We start from the raw sequence: 23,831 nt of genomic DNA, 5'->3' as shown, positions 1-23,831 counted from the left end.
TGAGCTCAGCGGGGAGTCTGAATGAGATTCTCTCTCCCTCTCCTTCTGTCCCTCCCTGCTGCATTCTCTCTCTCTATCTGTAAAATAAATAAATAAATCTTTTAAAATATTGCTAGCCCTTTTGCATAATAAAAACTACTAGATGTAACTTAACAAAATGTCGTAAAAAGTAAAGCAAATAAAAAGCATTAGCTTCCTACTGCTGGTAAAAATGCAATATAATGATGCAAATCTGATGCAATTTTTTATATAAACTCCTCTGAAATATTGAAAACAAAGACCAAGAAGAATAGAAAGGGTAGCAGAAGATTTGGTACCCTGGGTAAAGATGATCCCCCGAAGTCACAAGCCCCCGTGCCAATAGTCACTGCCAAGCAAGCCCACACAAGCTGCTCTGAGCGTCATTAGAGTCAGGTGGGACATGATGGGGCTTCACCGGCTGCTCCAACGTGTTGCCTGGCCCACAAATTCCATGCAACACATCAAAACAGACCCCTCGAACCTGATCCTTGGGTGGTCTTGTGCAAGAAATATCTGCTCATACAAAGAAAGACTAGCACGTATTGTTCATGATGTGCACACTGTATTCAACACCCTTTACACGTACAACTGAGTTCATCCTCCAACAACCCCCAGAGGTAGGTATGGTAATTTCCTTACATTACAGATGAGAAAACTGAAGCACAGAGAGACAGAACGACTTGCCCAAGGTCACAGAGCTGGAAGGTAGTAGCACTGGGTTTCAAACCCAGGGAGTCCAGCTCCAGAGCACACATTCTGAATCACTAAGGCTTCCATTAGCTTTGTTGTTTTCCAGTGAAACCTATAAATCAAATAAGTTGGGTGGTCTGTGTAGGTAAATGATTTCTTCTTAATTAACTCACTTAAGTGTTCATTCCTTGCCAAAACTAAGACTGTTAGTGGTTCACCTTGGAAAACAGTTCAACGGGAGCTGCTGTAGCCTTCTGTTCTGTCAAGTACTGCACCCACGACCATGCTTCCTGTGCAGCCACGGAAGGCACTGGAAAAGAAAACACAGTGACTTTTCTTGAAACAATTAGTGACAGAAAAATAATATCTAACTGAAGATACACTCAACAAGCAGGCTGATTCATCAAATAGGTAATCAGGAGACCCAGCAACTAATAAAAACCTTATCTCTCACTTTCCATGAGCATTGAGTGAAATCATCTGACCAGTCCATATGCAGCTTCTCCTGTTCCAGAACAAGCCTGTGAATATATCCCCACCCACCCCCAGGAGGAAGACCACTGAGAAACTTAAATGCGTGATAACACGTAAAATGGGTCATTTCTTACTCCTCTCAAAGAGGAGTAAACAGGTACAGGTTTTTAAAAACATGATTTAGGTTCATTTTAAGGTGAATGACCTGATAATAACTGTATAATCTCCTTGCACTTTCATACCTCTTTTGGGGATAAATGTCAATTGGTACAACCTGTTGGAAGGCACTGTGGAAATATGTCAAAAGTCCTAAAAATTGGGGCGCCTGGGTGGCACAGCGGTTAAGCGTCTGCCTTCGGCTCAGGGCGTGATCCCGGCGTTATGGGATCGAGCCCCACATCAGGCTCCTCTGCTATGAGCCTGCTTCTTCCTCTCCCACTCCCCCTGCTTGTGTTCCCTCTCTCACTGGCTGTCTCTATCTCTGTCAAATAAATAAATAAAATCTTTAAAAAAAAAGTCCTAAAAATTATTCATATATTTTGAACCAACAATTCTGCTTCCAGGAATTTGTCTTAATGAGATTACAGTGAATGTGCCCAGGGGCAAACATGAGGGTTTTTATCCTAGAACTCCTCATAATAATGAAACATTGGAAACAAACTACAGGTCCACCAAGAGGGGGGTTAATTAAATGCATTGTACAGATGTGTCATTTTAATAATAGGCTGTAAAATTACATTATAGAAGATTAATGGCAGAGAAAGACTATGTTAATGATACACTATGAGTGGGGAAAAAAACAGCAGTTTAGAAAACAAAATGATCCTTTTTGTTAAAATACGTAATCAAAATGTGAAAGACTAAAATTATGTAAATCAAAATCTTAAGTGAAGTCATCTTTAGCTGCCAGGATTATGGCTTCTTTCCAATTTTCTCTGCACTTTATTTTTCTGCTTTCTACATTTTCTAGATCAATAGTTATCCTTTGTAATTCAATACAAATATCATTTTTAAATAATAAAAATCTGAAAATGGTTGATAATTTTTTTAAGTTTATACTTCTATGTCCCAGTAATTCCCCCTCTAAGATTAACATGCTAAGTAGTCAATGATAAAAGTTGATAGTAAAAATATACATCAGAACATTATTACAGCAAAAACACAAAATAATATGACAGAAAGGTCAAAAAAGACTACAATACATGTACATATATACATAGGCACATATAAACATACGATTTCAAAGTTATCAAAAACTATTTTTTAAGTAACAAAATATCTTGAGAATTTTCTAGATTAAGTAAAATCAAAGTAAGGACATAAAACATAAAACAGATATTATCCTAAATTTTAAAATATAAATTTTACATATATTGAGACATTCATTCATTCAGCATATGTATAAAGCACCTTCTTTGTGCAACACACTATGCACAGATACTGATCCACACATTACAAATACACACGCATAGAAAAGCAACTGAAAAGGCACAGCAAAATATTAATAGTGGCTATATGTGGGTTGTAGGATTAATGCAAAAATTCTTTCCTTGTTTGTTACTTTCTACCACTTTAAAGTTCTCTACATTATTGCCACACACACACACACACACACTCACAAACACACACTCATATACACACATCCTGGAGCAGATTGGCCAGAAAACACTATGTGAGTTTTAACATTCATCTTGCTGTAAACTGTTCCTGAAGAAGGTACAGATGGTAAAAGGTCAGAAGTGCCTGAGCACTGGTAGTGACAGGTGGTAAGACGCACCCCTAAGTCAAACATTTGAAACCTCTCAAGACAATAAAGCAACCTGATGGGATAACAAACCTAAAAATCCATCAAGTTGTATAGGAAGAATTCATGTAGACTTTTAATCATTTAAAAAATATTTGATGAGCTTAATATGACAAGAAGTGTGCTGTCCCTTGAAACAGAAATATAACTCAGTCCCTGATCCAGTAGGGAAAAATAAACAAAGAATATATACTACTTATCTTTTGATATACACATGTATATAATTGACCAAAAGGGAGTAATTTAAGCTCAGATTATAAAGAAAAAAAAATCATATCAATTTAAAGGAAACAGACACAGAGTATATACATTAATATTTACTATTCATCAATTACAATACACTAACATGTTCTTGCTAAGAAATACACTGACAAAAGTATGAGAATTTTGAAAAGCATTTTAATCGTCAAATAAGGCTAACAGAATTGTCATCAATGGATTTTTTTGCTTTGTTTGAAAATAATGAGACATCATAGCGTGATCTCCATCAAGGAGCTTACAGTCTGTTCAACCATTATAGCGCTTACAGATTTACTGCCATTTCTACCACAATAGGAGATATTTTATTTTTCTAAATAGAGAAAGCAATTTGACAAACCCTGAAGATACCTTAGTAAGATTATTCAACATCCCTATTTTCACATAAGCATTTTACTACATTACAATTATATGATTTACAAAAAAACATTACAGCAGTGTTGTCTCTAAAGCAAATATAGATACCTCATTTTCTACAACAGCTGTGTTCTTAAAAAGATTGTGTGTAATTTCTCAATTTAATCATATTTCCCATTGTTATATATCGCCATTTCACCAGAAGTAAATCATATCTATGATCATCTCTTATGATCACATAAGTCTGTAATAACCCTTTTAAGTTTTACCAGAAAAAGAAAACATGATATCAAAAATAACAACCTTCTGTGGATTCAGAATTTCTGTAAAGCAAGAAGACCAGTCAGCCACACCTTACCAGCCAGTGAGACAGGGAAATACCTGGGGCCACACACAGGACTTTCACCATCACTGACTCTAGGGGGACTCACGCCAACTTAACGCAACCAATTTGCTTGTATAGAATGAGGATGTAAACTCCTAAAAAGAAAGGATCTCGTTGATCTTGTCCATCACTGTATCCCTGGAGCTATAACAGACTTGCCCTAAATATTTGTTTAGCGAATTAAAGGGAAGGAAGTCAGGTGATATAATAATTTTGGCTTTTAAAATGAATTCAAAGATACCTATTTTGACCAACTCATTGCTCAATTTCTTGGAGAGAAGGAATCAATTACAAACAGCCTGCCTCAGGCACTGAGCTTTCTTTATTTTTTATGCAATTTTCTTGAACATTCTACAGATACAGCATTCATTTTATAGAGTATTAGATAGGCACACAGGTTTGTAAATCCTAAATTCCATTTCTTTTCACTATACGAAGTGGCTACAGCAAAACATTTCAATTATTACTCTTCTGCCACACATTACTAATATACAACATATATTTGATCCTATATGACCTGTCACTTAATATGCACCTATTATATGCCAGGTACCAAAATTATGGGGTGTGTGTGTATTCATGCATGTACATGATGTTAGAGTATATGTATGAACGTGTATGTTTCCATTTATTCTTTACAACACTGAATATCAGATTTGTAACCTCATTTTATTATTACAGGAAACAGGCTTACAGAAGTCACACATTTGGAAAAGTCTGGATTTAAACAAAATTTCTAGCCCATGCCTTCCCATTATACAGTACTGCCTCACTTTAGCAATGTACCATGAAAATGTAGCAGAAATACCTATTAAATTGGGCGCCTGGGTGACTCAGTCAGTTAAGCGTCTGCCTTCGGCTCAGGTCATGATCCCAGGGTCTGGGGATTGAGCCCCGCATGGGGTTCCCTGCTCTGCCTGCCTCTCCCTCCCCCCACAAACACACAAATAAATACATAAAATCTTTTAAAAAAAGAAATACCTATTAAATTAATAACTTTTAATGTAGTAGAAATGCCTATTAAACTAATAACTTTTAATGCAGCAGAAATGCCTATTAAATTAATAACTTTTAAGTTTAAAAGCACCATAAATGAGTCTGCAGGGTAATTAATAAGCTCACTCATTCATGGTGGCCGTGTAAACCTGACTCGAACTTTGGAAGTCACGTTGACAATGCATACATGCACACCCCGGAGATACTGCAGGTCCAGGTTTTGGCTTCCTAGTGCACATAAAAGTTATGTTTACACTATATTGTAGCCTATTAAGTATGCAGTGGTGTTGTGTCCTAAAAAAAAACAACATACATAACTTAATTTAAAAATATGTTATTGATGGGGCGCCTGACTGGTGACTCAGTCAGTTAAGCATCTGACTCTTGGTTTCAGCTCAGGTCTTGATCTCCCGGCTGCGGGATCCAGCCCCGGGTTGGGCTATGCTCAGTGCGGAGTCTGCCTCAGATTCTCGCTCCCTCTCCCTCTCATTCACTCTCTCAAATAAATAAATAAAATCTTCTAAAAATATATATTTTATTGATTAAAAAAGTTCTGTCATCTGAGCTTCCAGTGAGTCATAATCTGTTGGCTGGTGGAGGGTCTTGCCCCGATGCTGTGGCTGCTGACTGAGCAGGGCGGGGCTGCTGAAGGTGGGGCGGCTGTGGCCAAGTCTTGAAGTAAGACAGCGATGAAGCTGGCAGCACCGATTGACTCTTCCTTTCCCTTGAACACTTAGAGGTCGTGGTGGGGTTGTTAGTTGTCCTAATGTCAATATTGTTGTGTCTCAGGGAAGAGAGAGGCCCAAGGAGGGAAGAAGAGACAGGGGAGCAGCTGGCAGGTAGAGTCAGAGCACACAAAACTTCATCGATGCAGTTCACCATCTTACAGGGGTACAGCTCATGGCACCCCAAAACAATCATAAGAGTACTTAGAAGACCACTGATCACAGATGGCCATAACAAATATAATAATAATGAAAAAGTTTAAAATATTGTGAGAGTTATTAAATGTGACACGGACACACGAAGTGAGCAGATGCTGTGGGAAAAATAGCACGGACAGACTCGTTTGACGCAGGGTTCCCACAAAACTTCAATCTGTAAAAAACCTAGTGTCTGTGTAGCACAGTAAAGCAAGCTGTGCCTGTACATATAGCCAAAAAATAAGGCGCTAATACTTGTCGATGAATTCATCCCGGCTTTAACATTATGTTCTAAAAAATGCAAAAGGAATAAATACAGCCTCTACAACAGTACAAAGTTGGGAAAAATCTGAATATCCAACAACAGAGATCAAGTAAATTATGGTGATGATGGCCACACAGTATAACTTTTCCAAATACTAGATTAAGCACAGCTGACAAGCTCTTCTGGACCAGAATGTATGTTTTTACATATGAATAAAAACCATAAGAAAACAAAGAAATGAAGATGGCTGAGTTAAGATGGTGACATCTGTCAAGGCAGGCAAGACAAAGGCTGACAGACCTGGCCAGTAGAGAACCAGGCACTTTTCAAATATTCAGACAGTTTAGGACTTACAGGGCCAGCAAAAAGCAAAGGCAGCTACAGGAGCCAGCTCCCAGGTCCCTTGCACAGAGTGACACTGAGACAAAGGGTCCAGATACTGCCACATGGGTGCTCAGACACCCTGTTCCTGAGGAACCCATTCCACGCGGCCCTTCTGCACTTGGACTGCCTGTGGGCGGACCCTGAGGACAGGTGACGCAGAAGGACTCAGGCCTCATCGGAACCCGGGAGGCACTAGAAACTGTCACGACGGCCGCCTGAGGGTGGCCTTCTCGGAGCAGCTCCTCGAGAGCCTGCCGTGTTCTGTGCCAGGAGGATCACAGGGCCCTCTGTCAGACTGAGCTCATCTGCACCTAAGCCTCGTCTACGTGGCCAGCTGCATACGTGCACGGTTGCCAAGACGCCATAGCAGAGCCATTCCCCTATAAAAGGCGATGATGTGGCTTTTGCAAAACAGCAACAGCGCCCCGTCCCTTGTGTGGAAATAAGCAGGGCCGTCTCTCGTCTCTCTTTCTCTGAGCCGGATTAGGTGATGGTGGGGAGTGTGGGTTTCCTTTCTTACAAAGCAATGAAGATCCCTCAACTTATCTGCAAACCTGTGGCGTTTGGTTTACGCAGCCTCAGCCAAATCTGCAGATCAGCAAAAACTGTAGCACTTCCTTCACAATGAGCAGCAATCTGTGCCCGCTGAGATGACACATTTACGCTTTACCACCTCACTGAATTTTGCTTTATTGTTCTACACATACTTTGAGGTTTGTTGGCTTATTCATCAGATTAGCAAGAGCAAAGCCTGGAAATGGAAAGCAAAGAACGCAGAAAAAAACTGTGAAAAAACTTCACTGGAGTTGACGTCACTGCGTCCATGTCACACTTCCACAGCATGACCCCCCCCCACCTATGCTTTTTTTAAACCATGGCCATAAACCAGTGCTGTCCTCCACTGACCACAATAATTTTTTCTTGCCTGCAACCCCAAGTACAAGCCCACCGGAACTATCAACAAGAATGCGAGGTGGAGAAGAACCATACAGAGCCCAGCCAAAGCTGCCACCAGACCATTCATAGTGGGGGTCAGCTCCAGAAATAATGGTCCAGTGCTAGGAGAGGATTCAACTTTCCACAGTGGAACAGGAGGGTCAACTGCTGAGAAAAAAAACAAATCTAACAGGGTGACAAAATAAAGGAGCTAAGCAGAACCCAAGTCACAAGTCAAGGAAAGGCAGGGTCAGTGCATGGGCAAGTTGAAGGCTGGTGCGGTGACTCATTTTCTTAATGGTGTGCCCATATGGTACTAATGAGTGCATGGGTGCACTTCATTGAGCCAGGCCATGTCCTTACAGAGAGCAGCACACTGAGAAACTAGAGTTTTAGCTCTTGCAGGTATTCCTTTTACAAAATGCTCACAACATCTACTAGGATCCGACAGCCATATCACCCTATAAAAGGGGCTCGTGCACGGAGTATGATATATCCCAGATCAGATACCCTTCATCTTGATGGTATTCTTCAATTCTGCAAATCACAGCTGTCTCCTGTTTTATCATTTCAGATCTGGAGTTCTGAATAACTGAGTTTACTTAAATCAATAAAAAAACCCTTTACTTTGTATGTAAATTCTTCAGATGAGTACTTTTCTATCCGTGGGTTCGAGTTTTTGCTCTCAACCCTTCTTATTAAAATCCATCACCTAAAAAGCATAGCATGCTATTCAAATATGGAAAGAAGCCCTACTTGTCATCTAACGCTGTGGCTTTTTTCAAACTTTACATTTCTTTCTACCAGGACCCCATTTTTCCTTTCAATAATGTCCTATTAGGTGCCCCAATATTAGAGACACCACCAGTGCTCCTGCTCTGGCTGCTCTGCCCACTCAGCCTCCCATTTGTCCCCCTCAGGAATCACAGATTGAAATATCACTAATGGACGGACCCCTCACTTTGGCAATGGGAACATCCAGTTCTAGGAAACTGCACAATATTTGTTAGTAATTCTCTGAACTAAAATTTAAAATGACAGGGGGTAAAGAATGAACAAATTATCATTTTTAAGGCTAGAAGCATAAATCCTAGGGCTCCTGTTGCTGAGCAATACTTTGTTAATTTCATTAGCCGTAAGCAAAACCCTTCATGCCAATATTCCAACTTTTTTTCAAAAGATGCGCCGCATCAGGTGACAACTTAGGATGTGTGAGAAAAACAACTGTCAGTAGCAAGCAGCCCATCTTATCACACGCCGATGTAAATAATGCCGCCTTTTGTGGCACCAGCTGGAATGATACAGTTTTCCTAATGTTAGCGGCTTATCACTGCTGAGTAACAACCCTGGAAGCGGGAGTTCCGTGAAGATACCCACACTTTCCAAGCCCCCACACTTTAATAATAACTCCGCCTTGCCACTTGCCCATGCTCTGCTAAAACATTTTTCACTTGTCCACTCAGGCTGCTTCTCATTTCAATACAACTGAACTCAGGAATCATTTACCACTCATTTCCCCAGACAAAGCAGGTACCTAGTGCCGGGAGATACACAAGGAGCTTGACTCCTGTCCTCACACGGCATTTGCTCGTGTTGAGGAAACACACATGCAGACAGACAAATGTCACGCCCAACCTGGCATGTGGCAGGACTCAATGTTTTGGTGAGTAACAAGAAGACATGAGTGCTAATAGGCACTAGTTAGGAAACCCAAATGTGTCTGGTAACAAAACGAAGAAGGATTAATTATGACCAGGGAAAGCTTCCTGGAGACCACTGTTTTCTGAGACAAACAGAAATTCATCAGACAATCCAAGGAGGAGCAGCAGGAGCAAAGCAAGAGACGCCGGCAAGCAAGGAGCTGCTCCTGCCAATGCCAGAGTCTGAGCGTTAACACAAAGCTTGCAGGGCCACGAAGAACAGAAGGCTGGGCTGCTGGATTACAAGGAGGCAAAAATGCCATCAGGGAAGTACCTGGAAGTCTGCCCAGGGAGTCTGATCTTTATTCTTACGGTTTAGAGAAGCATCAGAGACATCTGCGTGGTAAGCAGTATCATCAGAACCCACCAAGCAGAGCAAGGTGAGGATGCAGGAGATGTGAGGGACGAAGGCCACAGACTGACAATGACGACACAACAGATTTGGCAAGAGAGAGTGTGGATGTTCCCTAAAGAAAAGGTAGGGACAAAACCGAGGGACAATGTAGAAACGAAACTAACAGGCCACGACAGACAACTCTTTGGGGCGGGGTGGTATAGGAAGAAGGCTGAGTTAATCTTGAGGTTCAGTCCTGGGTACCCAGAAAGAGATTCACGAGTCAAGGGAGCATCACTAGATGTTGTAGTAAAGATGGGATTATTTTCAGAGATGTTGAATTTTAGGTAGCTGGAATAATCTGGGTGTATACATCCAACAAAAGGCAGTTCCAAATTTTTGCTGAAAGAGGCAACAATAGAAGAAATCCCAAGAAAGAAGCAAGGACAGAACATGAATGTCCATGTCAGAGGTAAGTGAGGTGCTGGAGAAGCATGAGTGATACTCGTGGAGTTGGAAGGGGCACAAGGAGACATACAAGACCTAGGAGCCGGGGGTGGGGGGAGGGTTTCCTGAGGCCTGGAGGATCAGCGCCATCGAAGGTTGGAGAAGGTCAAGTAAGACTAAGCAGGGAGAAGAAACTATTGGACTTGGGTGTTGCTGGGATGTCACGGGGAGAGATGTCAGTGGAAGAATGAGGGCAGAGGTCAGACTCAAGGGACCAAAGTGTGACAAGGAGGCCTGCTGAAACCCACAAGTAGGGGCTACACCTGGAGAGGTTTGCAAATGAAGAGGAAGAGACAGGGGAGGGGGAACAACCTTCATGAAAAAGGAATTCCTCTTTTTTAAGGACTCTAGGGAAAAGAGAGATTTTAGTTCCTCAGCTGAGGGAAACGACCTCAGAGAGAAAAGTGCAGCTCTTAGAGGAGAGGGTTAAGCAGTAGCGGAAGAGAAGCAGAAAGAGAAGCATTTCCACAAGGACCCTGAAATGAAAAGGCGGGTGCTGAACGAGATTCAAAAGAGAGGACTTGCAGGGTACGAGGGAAGAAGACGGAGTGACATCACTCCTTACCTCCCTCATGAGATACGAGGGCAGCTGCTGGGAGTCAAGGAGATAGTGGGGAAAGGGAGAATGGCAGAAATTCAACCAGGTCCAGAAAGAAGGAACACAGAGCAGTCCTGAGAGCCCCGCACAGTTAAGCTGGCGATTCTGCACATGGGCAATGGGCACCGCAGGCCCTCCTCCATCAGCTCTCGGCAGTCTGGGAGTAGTGGGAGCAGATGGTTACGTTTGAGTACAGCTGGGATCAGATGAGGAAGGAGATGGCCAGGTGGACTGGGGAACATGTGAACATGAGGTGAAATGTGTAAGGGGCCCTAGCTGGCCCGGGAGGCACGGGAGAGCTGAAAACAACAGACACAGAACAAGAAGGAATAGAAAAGTTAAAATACAGGACATAAGTATTTTTTAAAGCTTCCGCAGAAATGAAGGAGGGAGGAGAAGCAGGGGTTCTGGGCATGTGATCTCGAAGAGCATGTCAGAACCCAAGATCTGGTACATCAACAGTTTCTCCGCACACACGTGTGGCTGGCGCTCGTGCTCAGGTGTTGCAGCAAGTACCCAGAAGGGCGATGGAAGGGACTGACAGAGGAAATCTGAGTTTTTCAGAGAAGAGAAAAACTGTGGGCATCCCCTGGAAACTTGTCAGAAATGCAAGCTTTAGAGGCCATACCCCAGACTTAATGATTCAGAAATTGGGGGTGAGACCATCAACTTGTGTTTTAACAGTCCCTCTAAGTGATCCTGATACAGGCTAAAGTTTGGGAACCACTGCTTTTTCTTTTTTTAAAGATTAATAGATTGATTGATTGATTGATTGATTGGGGAGCCTGGGTGGCTCAGTCAATTAAGTGTCTGACTTCGGTTCAAGTCATGATCGTGTGGTCCTGGGATCAAGCCCCACATCAGGAATCCCCCCTCAGTGGGAAGTCTTCTTGTCCCTCTGCCTATCCCCCTCCCCCTACTCATGTGCTCTCTCTCCAATAAATAAAATATTTTTTTTAAATTGTTTTAAAAAAAGATTTTTTTATTTATTTGCGAGAGCAGGGAATGGGCAAAGGGAGAGGGAAAGAGAGAGAGAATCTCAAGTAGACTCCCCACTGAGCATGAAGACTAATGCAGGGCTCAACCCCATGACCCTGAAATCATGACCTGAGCCTAAACCAAGAGTCAGATGTTCAACTGACTGAGCACGAACTGCTATTCTAACATAACATGCAAAAATCTGAAAAGTAGAGAGAAAACTAATTCTGACTGATATCATCAAAGAAGACTTTCCAGATGACATATTTGCCTTAAAGGAAAAATGTTCTCAAAGTGTGGTACATGGATCTGCAGCCTCAGTATTCCCTGAGGAATTGTTAGAAATACAAATTTGGGGCATCAATTAAAATCTCAGTGTCTACTAAATCAGAAACTCTGGGGCTGGGGCCTAGCAATCTGCTTTCATAAGCCCTTTGGGGGACTCTGATGTAGCTAATGTTTGAGAACCATTGCCCTAGAGTGGGGCCAGGCTCCAGCTACTGACGACCCTGAGGATAGGGGCAGGATGGGCACTCTCCAACCACCATCTTGTCCCAACTTCCATGAGTCCCCATGCTCTCCCCCAACATGTACTTTTACAGTAGAGCCCATTAGTTGAGAAAGCTTGAGTGATCTCTATTGCAAAAGAAACAATCTGATTAAAACACCATGTGAAGAATTTCAGTCTTAGCCTATATGTGCTGGGAAACTGGTGAATGTTTTTAAGCAAAGCAATGCCATAAGTTTTGGTCTTATTTCCCCTCTGCCCTGCTCATTGTTGGTTTTGTAGTTGTTTTGATTTTAAAAAATTTTTAAAAAGATACTACTGGTGGAAGTTGTACAGATGATGGAATTGAACAGGGAGGGTGGGCTGGTAACAGAGACACCAGAAAGGAGGCTATCTCAACAAGCAGGGACAAGCTAGTGAGGTCTGGACATGAGCCAGCTGCTCTGGCTTTGAGGACTGAGGTTGAGAGGAGCAGAAAGAATTCAGAGGGACATCTGAAAGGGAACTGACAAAATTGGACAACTGATGAGATGGGAAAGTGAGAACATCGACATTTCAAGCTTCAGAGATGGAGTGTGCCTGCCCCTGAGCAAGACAAAATTCAGAGGAGCAGGCTTAGAGAGCAACATGATCACACTTCCAGAAATGCCGAATGTGAAATCTAAAGGGGTCTACATGATATTTAGGGTGAACTACGTGAAGGCATTAAAAACACAGATTTTTGAGAAAAAAGATCAGGACTGGGAACTTGGATTTCATGGCCATCAGTGCATAAGGGGTTAAAGCAGAGGAGATTCTCAGGGAACATGTGCAGAGCACAAAGTAGGCAGGGCCAAGAGCAAAATCTTAGGGAATGGCAGCATTTAAGACGTGCACCAATGAAAAACAATCAGTAAAGGGCAGTGAGAAGGGACAACCAGAGAAACAAGATGAATGAGGGAGGAAATACTTTCAGAAAACGATACTTTCTGCAAGAAAACAAGGAATGGGCACTGGTCCAGGTAAGTCTGGAGGTGACAAGGAGGAGGACTGGAAGCAGTCTGTGATGAGGACAGGATTCATAGGTAGGCATAGGGACATGTATACTGGAAAGAGTAATCTTCAGAAGTGACAAACTGAAAGAGCCTTGAGATTACAGTCATGAGGAGTCTTGTAGGACAGAGACAACCAAGGTGAGCCAGGTACACTCAACGATTCAACAAACAGAATCTTCTATGACAGAGACCCTGTGTTGTTAGGTGCTGATGATTCAAAGGTGAATAAAATATAGTATTTGCCTTCAGGACCATAAAGCTTAGTGGGGAACCAAATAACTATTAGAGAACAAGGAAAATTGTGAGCTGCAGAGATGTGAGCCAAGAGCTGTGAGAACACGGTGGACAGGACAATTAACGTTGTGTTGATTACACTATCCATTCTGTTTTATTTTTCATTCAAGTAATATTCATTGAATGCTTACTATATGCTAGGAGCTCATACTAAAACATGAAACAAACTAAAACAATCCCTACCTTTATCCACCATCAATTCTAGTGAGTGAAAATGGATGATAAGATAAATAAGTAAAATAGTGTGTCAGGTGGCAATAAAGGTTAAGGAGAAAATAAAACAGAGAAAGGGGGTAAGCAGCAGGTGGGGCTCTGTAATTTTAATATGATGACTTCCCATCAGAAACAATGCAGGAAAAACATAACAGAATGGCATCTTTAAAATAACAAAAGCCATAAAACTGTCAAAGATTATATATCCAATGAAAACATCCTCCAAAAGAAGTGAAATAACAATATTTCCAGATTAAATAAAAACTTATTTTGACATGTCTATCATTTCTTTCACAGAATATAGTTTCCACTCCTGACCAAGTTCTACCTCACTCCTAAGAGACTTCATTTTAGTCTCCTAAAAATATTCTTGCAAAACCTTTTTTAAAAAACGTTGAAGCCTTTAATCTATTTGTAATTCATTTTTGTATAGACAGATGGCCAGTTTGACAAGCATAATCTATCAAAAGTCTGCGCTTTGTTCTCCTGTGCTGATTTACCTGTATGTACTATGTATATTAGCTTGTATGTAATATATTACATACTCGCACCTCTTTCTGGTTTCTCTGTTCTGTGCCACAGATTCTTGCTTCTTGCTATATTCTTGCTTGTTACTATATAACCAGAATGTTGGGGGGGTTCAGTGTGTAATTTTAACAAATTTAAATTAAAACCAATTGGGATTCTACTTTGGAACTGAATTAAATATTAATTTGGGAGCTTCTGGGGAAGAAGGTGGAAGAGGAGGACCCCAAGCTCACCTCATCCCATGAATAGAGATAAGTAACATTTACATCAGTGTAAATAACCCAGAAAAGGACCCAAAGACTGGCAGAACAGACTCTCCACAGCTACGTGTAGAGAAGAGACCACACTGAAGGGGGTAGAAAGGGCAGAGGTGTGGTAGGGAGCTAAACAAACACAGGACTGGCCACAGGAGGGGCAGGACTGGGCACAGGAGCGAAGGACACTGTGGGTGCAGAGAGGGGAGAGAAAAAGACTCTCAGCCCAGGGAGACTATGGGGAAGACAAATCCCAATAACATTTGCTTTTGAAAACCAGTAGGGGCCAAATTTCATGAGTTCTTACAGCCAGCAGGACTTAAAATCTGGAATATTAAAAATCAGCAGGCTCGGCTCTGGAAGAGCCAGGAGGGCAGGAGGAAATGGAGTCTCCACCCTTAAAAAGACAGCACAACAAACATCCCTGAGGATATACAGCATAAAAGCAGCTGTTTAAAAAAATGACTGGGGTATACAGAAGAGCAATTTGTTTACTAATCTCAGAGCCTGTGCTGGAAGAGCAGGGATTGTTAGGAGACTTCTGGAACAAAGGAGCTGGTGGGTGCCATTTCCCTCCTGCACTCCCCAACATAAACTCACAACCACCTACAAGAACCAATTCAGTGCTGACACTTGCTACCTCACTTGCTAACATCACACATGCCCTCCCTCATTTCTGCAAATCCGCCCTCTTCAACTCAGCCTGCCTCAGTCCTGTGGGCCAGCACAAAGCTCACTAACACTGCACCTCCAGCCCACACACTTCTGCAGTCCTGCCCCCTCTAATACGCTCAGCTGGAGCCCATCCAAACTGGGAGACAAGCCTGGCGGTGTGCAAGCAGCACCAACAAGAGCTAGCACTGCTCCAAAGTGACTCCTGCCCCAGGGAGAGGGAGAGATAACCACACATACCAGTCAGACTGCAGATGCCACAGCGAGCTGGGAGCAGACAGCTGCTTTGACTGCAGGCCCTGACTACCAATGGAAGCTTCAGGAGGGACAACACAGAGAAAGTGACCTGCCATTTGGTGCTACTGCATGTCTGGCAAATGCATGGTCTGATTCAAGTTAAGCCCAAGGTGTTTCCAGACTGGCCCACTAACAACACAGGGACCAGCACTGCCCATAACATGGAGAGCCACTGCATATGACTGCACCAAAGGAAAAAGCAGTTCAGCCACAACAGTAGAGCACACATAACACATCTAGTTGACACCCTGTAATAGCAGGTTCTGTCGAACAGGAGACACCGCAGGGCATGAGAGGACCTCTTCCTCATAAAGTCACTGCTTTCACAAGCAGGCAAGGTAGCTGATTTTCCTAACACAGAGACACAGTCAGTCAAAATGAGGAGACAGAAAACTATGTACCAAATGAAAAAGAAACAGATATAAGCAATATGCCTGATAGAGAATTTAAAGTAATGATCATAAATATAACTACTGGACATGAGAAAAGAGAACATCAGAGAGACCCTTAACAAAGACTAAAAAAGAGTCAGTCAGATATGAAGAACATAATAAATGAAATTTAAAATACACTAGATGGAATAAATGGTAGACTAGAGAAAGCAGAAGAACAAATCAGCAACCTGGTGGACAGAATAATGGAAGGTAAGCTGACCAGGTGAGAAAAAAGAATTATGCAAAATGAAAACAGACTTAGGGAACAGAGTAACATCATCAAGCATAATAACATTCACATTATAGGAATCTCAGAGGGAGAAGAGAGAGAAAGGGGGGAGAAAATTTATTTGAGGAAATAATAGCTGGAAACTTCCTAAATCTGGGGAAGGAAATAGAAATCCAAATTCAGGAGGCACAGAGATCCCTCAACAAAATCAATCCAAGGAAGTTCACACAAAGGTATATCACAATTAAAATGGCAAAAAGTAGTGATAAAAAGAGAATTTTAAAAGCACCAAGAGAAAACATGGGAAACCATATAAAGCTATCAGTGGACTTTTCACAAGAGACTTTCCAGTCCAGAAGGGAGTGGCATGATATATTCAAAGTGCTGAAGGGGAAAAATATGCAGCCAATAATACTTTATCCAGCAAGGCTCTCATTCACAATAGGAGATATAAAGAGTTTTCCAGACAAAAAAAGGGAAAGAAATTCATGACCACTAACCAGCCCTACAAGAAATGTTAAAGGGGCCTCTCTGGATGAGAAGGAAAGATCAAAGCAAGAGTAAGGAAAGTAGGAAACAAAGAGCAGTAAAAATAAGTATATCTGTTAAACTTAGTCAAGGGACTCACAAAATAAAAAGATGTAAAGTATGACACCACATACCAAAAACATGGAGAGAAGGGGAGTAAAGAATGAACTCAAAGTTAAGTGACCATCAACTTAATATAGACAGCTATATGCAGATGTTACATATAAACCAAATGGGAATCACAATTCAAAATGAGTAACAGAGATGAAAAAACAATCAGAAAATGATGCAAGTACATCACTAAAGAAAGCCAACTAATCATGAGAGAAGAGTATAAGAGATGAAAGGAATAGAGAAAAACTACAAAAACAGCCATAAAACAAACAACAAAATGGCAATAAATACATATCTATCAATATTACTTTGACTATAAATGGACTAAATGTTCCAATCAAAACATATAGGGTGACAGAATGGATTAAAAAAAAAACACAAAACAAGTCCCATCTATATGCTGCCTTTAAGAGACTCATTTCAGACCTAAAGACACATGCCACTTGAAAGTGAAGGGATGGAGAAGCATTTATCATGCAAATGGATGTGCAAAGAAAGCCAGGGTAGCAATACTTATATTGGACTAAATAGACTTTAAAACAAAGACTGTAATAAGAGAGAAAGAAAGACACTATATGATCATTAACAGGACAATCCAACAAGAAGACATAACAATTGCAAATATTTTTGCACACAGCATGGGAGCACCCAAATACTTAAAACAGTTAATTTCAAACATAAAGGAACTAAACGATAGTAATACAATAATAGTAGGGGACCTTAACACCCCACTTACATCAATGGATAGATCATCTACATAGAAAATCAACAAGAAAACAGTGGCTTCGAAGGACACATTGAACCAGATGGATTTGAGATATATTCGGAACATTCCATCCTAAACAGCAGAATACATGTTCTTTTCAAGTACACATGAAACATTCTCCAGAACGGATCACATATTAGGTCACAAAACAAACCTGGACAAATTCAAAAAGATCAAAGTCATACCATGCATCTGTTCTGACCAAATGATATGAAACTAGAAATCAACCACAAGAAAAAATCTGGAAAGAGCACAAATCCACAGAGATTATTAACATGCTACTAAACAGTGAATGGATAAACCAAGAAATCAAAGAGGAAACCAAAAATATGTGGAGACAAATGAAAATGAAAACACAATGGTCCAAAATCTTTGGGATCCAACAAAAGCTGTTCTAAGAGGGAAGTTTATAACAATACAGGCCTACCTCAAGAAGCAAGAAAAATCTCAAATAAACAATATAACTTTACACCTAAAGGAGCTAGCAAAAAAGTGCAAGCAAACCCAAAACCATTAGAAGGAAGGAAATAGTAAAGAATAAAAAAAAAGGAAATAGTAAAGAATAGAGCATAAGTAAATGAAATAGAAACTAAAAACAAACAAAAAACAATAGAACAGATGAATGATCAATGGAAACAGGAGCTGGTTCTTTGAAAAGATCAACAAAATTGACTAACATTTAGCCAGATTCATCAAAAAAAAAAAAAAGAGAGAGAGAGAGAACTTAGACAAAATCACAAATGAAAGAGAAGAAATAATAACTGACATAAAAATACAAACGATTCTAAAAGAAAATTAAGAAAAATTACATGCCAACAAATTTAATAACCTAGGAGAAATGGATAAATTTCTAGAAACATCTAGCCTCCCAAAACTGGATCAGGAAGAAATAGAAAATTTGAACAGACTGATTACCAGTAATGAAATTGAATCTGTAATCAAAAAACTCCCCAAAAACCAAAGTCCAGGACCAGATGCCTTCACAGGTAAATTCTACCAAACATTTAAAAAAGCAGTTAATACTATTCTTCTCAAACTATTCCAAATAATGGAAGAGGAAGGAAAACTTCCAAATTCATTCTACAAGGCCAGAATTACTCTGCTACCAAAACTAGATAAAGACACTGTAGTAAAAGAGAACTACAGGTCATCTTCTCTGGTGAACATACATGAAAAAATCCTCAACAAAATGTTAGCAAACCAAATCCAACAATATATTAAAAATAACATTCATCACATTCCAGTGGGATTTATTCCAGAGATGAAAGAATAGCTCAATATTTATAAATCAATAAATGTGATACATCATATCAATAAGACAAAGGATAAAAAACAGATGATCATTTCAATAGATGAAGAAAAAGCATTTGACAAAGTACAGCATCCATCCATGATAAACAAAGTAGGTTCACAGGGAACATAATCTCAACATAATAAAGGCCATATATGAAAAACTCACAGCTATCATACACAGTGGTAAAAACTGAGAGCTTTTCCCCTAAGATCAAGACAAGGCAAGGATGTCATTCTCACCACTTTTATTCAACATAGTACTGGAAGTCCTAATCACAACAATCAGATTTTAAAAAAAAAAAAAGAAAGAAAGAAAAGGTATCCAAATTGATAAGGAAGAAGTAAAACTTCTACTAATTGCAGATGACATGATACTATATGTAGTAAACCCTACAAACTCCACCAAAAAACGACTAGAACTGATAAATGTAAGGTCGCAAGATACAAAATCAATGTACAGAAATCAGCTGCACAATGTCCACAACAGCCAAACTGTGGAAGGAGCGGAGATGCCCTTCAACAGACAAATGGATAAAGAAGATGTGGTTCATATATACAATGGACTACTCAGCCATCAGAAAAAAATGAATACCCACCATTTGCATCGACATGGGTGGAACTAGAGGGGATTATGCTAAGTGAAATAAGTCAAGTAGAGAAATACAATTATTATATGATTTCATTTATATGTGGAACATAAGGAATAGCGTGGAAGACATTAGGGAAGGAAGGGAAAATTGAAGGGGGGGAGTCAGAGGGGGAGACGAACCATGAGAGACAATGGACTCTGGGAAACAATCTTAGTGTTTCAGAGGGTAAGGGGGTGGGGGGATGGGTTAGCCTGGTGATGGGTATTAAGGAGGGCACACGTTGTAATGAGCACTGAGTGTTACATGCAAACAATGAATCATGGAACACTACATCAAAAAATAATGATGTACTGTATGGTGACTAACATAATAAAAAAAAGATAATAATTCAAATAAATGGGGGAAAACCTGTGCAAAAAGATATTTGTACAGGATTATCTAAGTAGTGAAATCTGAAAATCAGAAGGCCAAACAATTCCATGAATTACAATAAATCGATTTATGCATTCCTATTAAAAAATCAACTGCATTTCTATACTCTAATAATGAAACAGTAGAAAGAGAAATTAAGAGAGCAATCCCATTTACAATTGCACCCAAAATAATAAAATACCTAGAAGTAAACTCAACCAAGGAGGTGAAAGAACTGTAGGATGAAAACTATAAGACATTGATGAAAAAACTGACGATGACACAAACAAATGAAAAGATATTCCATGCTCATGGATTGGAAGAACAAATATTGTTCAACTGTCCGTGCTACGCAAAGCCATCTACACATTTAATGCAATCCCTATGAAAATAGCAACAGCATTTTTCATAGAACTAGAACAAATAATCCTAAAATTTTATGGAACCACAAAACATATATGTTTATTTTTTAATATGTATAATAGATGTGGGGTGTTATACGCAACTAATTAATCATGGAACTTTACATCAAAAACCAGGGATGTACTGTATGGTGACTAACATTATATAATAAAAAAATATTATTATAAAAAAATAGATGTGGGGTGTGCGTGTTTGTGTGTGTGTGTGTGTGTGTGTGTGTGTGTGTGTGTGTACACACCTAGATCACAACCTGAGGTAAAATTAAGAGTCAGACCCTCAACCAGCTGGAACCACCCAGGTATCCTGGAATTAATTTTTTTTTAAATAATGTAAAAAGATGGTGCAGCTGGGTGGTTCAGTTCTGCCATCAGTTCAGGTCATGATCCCAGGAGCACTGGGCTCCCTGCTCAGTGGGGAGTCTGCTTCTCCCTCTCCCTCTGCTGGCAGCTTTCCCTGCTTGTGCTCTCTTCTCTAGCTCTCTCTCTCTCTATGTGTGTGTCAAATAAATAAAATATTTTTAAAAATAACGTAAAAAGAAAACAAACATAAGTAAATATTAATTTGGGGGAGTTGACATTTTTGTGATATGTCTTTCCATTTGTTCAGATATTAATTTATATGCATGAATAGAATTTTTTAGTTCTCTTCATATAAGAATTTCTTGTTCAATTTATTCTGAAATTTTATACTTTATTGCTTTTATGGTTACAATATTTTTCCCTTTTCAATTTCTAGGATCTGTTGGCTAACATACAGAAAAGCTAATGAGTTGTTATATTTGACCTCAAAATTCTTGTATTAATTATAATAGCTTATATTTAGATTCTTCTGGGTTTTCTACATATAAATATCATACATCTGCAACTATCAATCTATCTTTTTTTTAAGATTTTATTTATTTGACAGAGAGACAGCCAGCGAGAGAGGGAACACAATCAGAGGGTAGTGGGAGAGGAAGAAGCAGGCTCCCAGTGGAGCAGGGAGCCCGATGCGGGTCTCGATCCCATGACCCTGGGATCACGCCTGGAGCCGAAGACAGATGCTTAATGACTGAGGCAGACACTTAATGACTGAGCTACCCATGCGCCCCTCTATCTATCTATCTATCTATCTATCTATCTATCTATCTATCTATCTATGTATCTATCTATCTATCTATCCATCTATCTTAGTTTTATATCTTCTTTCCAAAGTTTTTACCACTCTTAAAATTTTGCTTTTTATTTCATTCAATAAAATCTCCAAGACAATACTGAGTATCAATGATGATAGTGGGCATTTCTATTTCCTGATTTTAACTGAAATGGTTTATGATGTTTTGCTATTTAGTATATTTACTATTACACATTGGTAAGTAATTTTTATTATATTTAATCCTATTTTACAAATGAATTTTTGCTAGGAATGACAGTTAAATTTTACCAAAAGCCTTTTCACTGTTAAAGATCCTTATATGGTTTTTCCCTTTAAGCTTGTGTGGTATGAATTATGTTGACAGATTTTACAATATCAAAATGTTTCATTGTTGAATTTTGTGTTACTGAATATTACACCCGTTTTGTCAATAGGATATCAATTTTCTAGTATATTGCTCAATTGTATTTGCCAATAGTCACTTAGAATTTCATATTTGTACTTATGTTATACATTTGTAGTCTAAAGTTTTGGGTTTTGTACGATAGTTCTCAGGTTTCATATGCTAACTTCATAAAAAAAATTTCATCTTTTTATATGGCCTGGAAGAGTCTGAATATCATTGGAATTATCTGTTTTTTTAAAGGTGAAGAACAGTTCAGCTGTGATTCTGACTGGACCTCATCTTTCAGTTTCTTCTACTGTATGGTCTATTCAAATGTTCAACGTTTTCTTGGGTGCATTTTGGTAATCACTAGTTTTCTAGGAAATCATCTACTTCCTCCAGAGTTTCCAATGTGTTGCTACACAGATGCACATAACATTGTCTCACTTTTGCTTTTTTAAAACTTCTCCCACATCTTTTCTTTTTTTAAAGATTTTATTTATTTATCTGAGAATGAGTGAGAGAGAGAGCAAACGGGGTGAGAGGGAGAGGGACAAGCAGACTCCATACTGAGCACAGAGGCTGATGTGGGGCTCAATTCCATGACCCTGAGATCATGATGTTAGCCAAAATCAAGAGTAGGATGCTTAACTGACTGAGCCACCCAGGCACCCCTCCCACATCTTTAGTTACTTTTCCTTTCTCATTTAGTAATTAAGGTTAAGATCTATATGGCATATGCTGGTTTCACTCAGAAGAACAGGTAAATGGTGACAGCATTAAAAGAGACCAAGAAGAGAGGCACCTGGGTGGCTCAGTGGTTTAAGTGAATGACTCCTGATTTCAGTTCAGGTCACTATCTCAGGATAGTGAGCCCCACCCATATTGGGCTCAGTGCTGAGCATGGAACCTGCTTGAGATTCTCTCTCTCCCTCTTCCTCTGCCCTTCTCCACCCCCCACACATGTATGCACATTCATGCACGTATGCTCCCTCTCTCTGAGAGAGAGAGAGAAAGAGAGACCAAAACAAAGAGAAAAGAAGATTGAGGAGGGTGTGAATTGATATTGTGATGAATAAGCCGGTAGAGTCCAGTTCCAGTATGCAGTTGAACTATGAAATAACTGGGCAGAAATAACTGGGGTAGCATCCAGATAATAGAAGTCACCAAAAGAAAAAGTGCAAGACGAAGAGAATCATAGTTGAAATCCTTCACAAGGAAATCTCAACACTTGAGAGTACAGAGTAAGGAACAGATAAAGAGAAAGCACTGAGACATAAAAACTGGAACAGACTGGTGTATCAGAATACAAGGAAAGAGCAAGTAAACAAAGAGGAGGAGAAGAAAGGGAAGGGAGGAAGAAGGGAAGGAAGACACGACGGAGAAGGAGGTGGAGAGAGGAAGAAATAGTCAACACCTTAATTGAGAGGTCAGTCAGACAGGTGGGTAGGTGAACATGAGATGAAGACAAGAAGAAACTGCCAAAGAGATGAAGGGTCACTTTAACACATGTTTGATTGAGGACCAGGATTCCTAAGTGGGCCCAGTTCAGTCACTAGAGGAGAATAAAGAACTAAAGAATCTCAAAGTTCTTACTGGAATATTCAGGTAATGGCAAAGTGTACAATAAAGTGTAAAAATCCTGTATGCAGATTTACTAGTGTTAACTGATTTCCCCATTGACATGTAGTAAATGTGGGGCAGACAGGTCTGTGAAAATAATTTTCATCACTGAGAATTCTTAAAGAAGACCCATATAATTACAGGTTGATATTAAAATACTCCCCTATGAATACCACGCTGTAAATCTTCAAATTAATATCCATCTATACGAGATGGCAATATTCACCTCAGTGATTAACTGAATATTTCCCTTGACCTTTTTCTTCTATATACCCTAGAAACATCTAATGTAATCTGTTAAATAGAATATAGCTCCAGTTGTTATTGCAACTTTCATTAATTTAATTAATTCTATTGTTCAGAATTTAGACCTTCCTCTATTCAACATACCCTTGCTGGGCTTCAATTAATGAACATATTATTCAAAATTGTTTTTTTCTCTTGATACTGAAAGTATTTAAAATAAATTCCTTCCCAAATCATATCTTAAC

At 39.8% G+C, this 23,831-nt stretch overlaps 1 protein-coding gene across 4 annotated transcripts in view; it reads right to left on the bottom strand.

Moving 5' to 3' along the window:
• L3MBTL4 (L3MBTL histone methyl-lysine binding protein 4) overlaps positions 1 to 23,831 on the bottom strand; it is a 375,657-nt gene that overhangs the window by 241,701 nt on the left and 110,125 nt on the right. For all 4 annotated transcript variants that reach the window (XM_019802531.2, XM_034642569.1, XM_034642568.1 and 1 more), the window contains one exon: positions 930 to 1,021. In XM_019802531.2, the coding sequence (XP_019658090.1) occupies positions 930 to 1,021 (92 nt within the window). The remainder of the gene's footprint in view (positions 1 to 929; positions 1,022 to 23,831) is intronic.

This window comes from Ailuropoda melanoleuca, chromosome 14 (assembly GCF_002007445.2).
Source record: "Ailuropoda melanoleuca isolate Jingjing chromosome 14, ASM200744v2, whole genome shotgun sequence".
Classification (NCBI taxonomy): Eukaryota; Metazoa; Chordata; class Mammalia; order Carnivora; family Ursidae; genus Ailuropoda; species Ailuropoda melanoleuca.
Note: the sequence above shows the minus strand (reverse complement) of the source record. Positions and strands in the feature narration are given on the sequence as shown.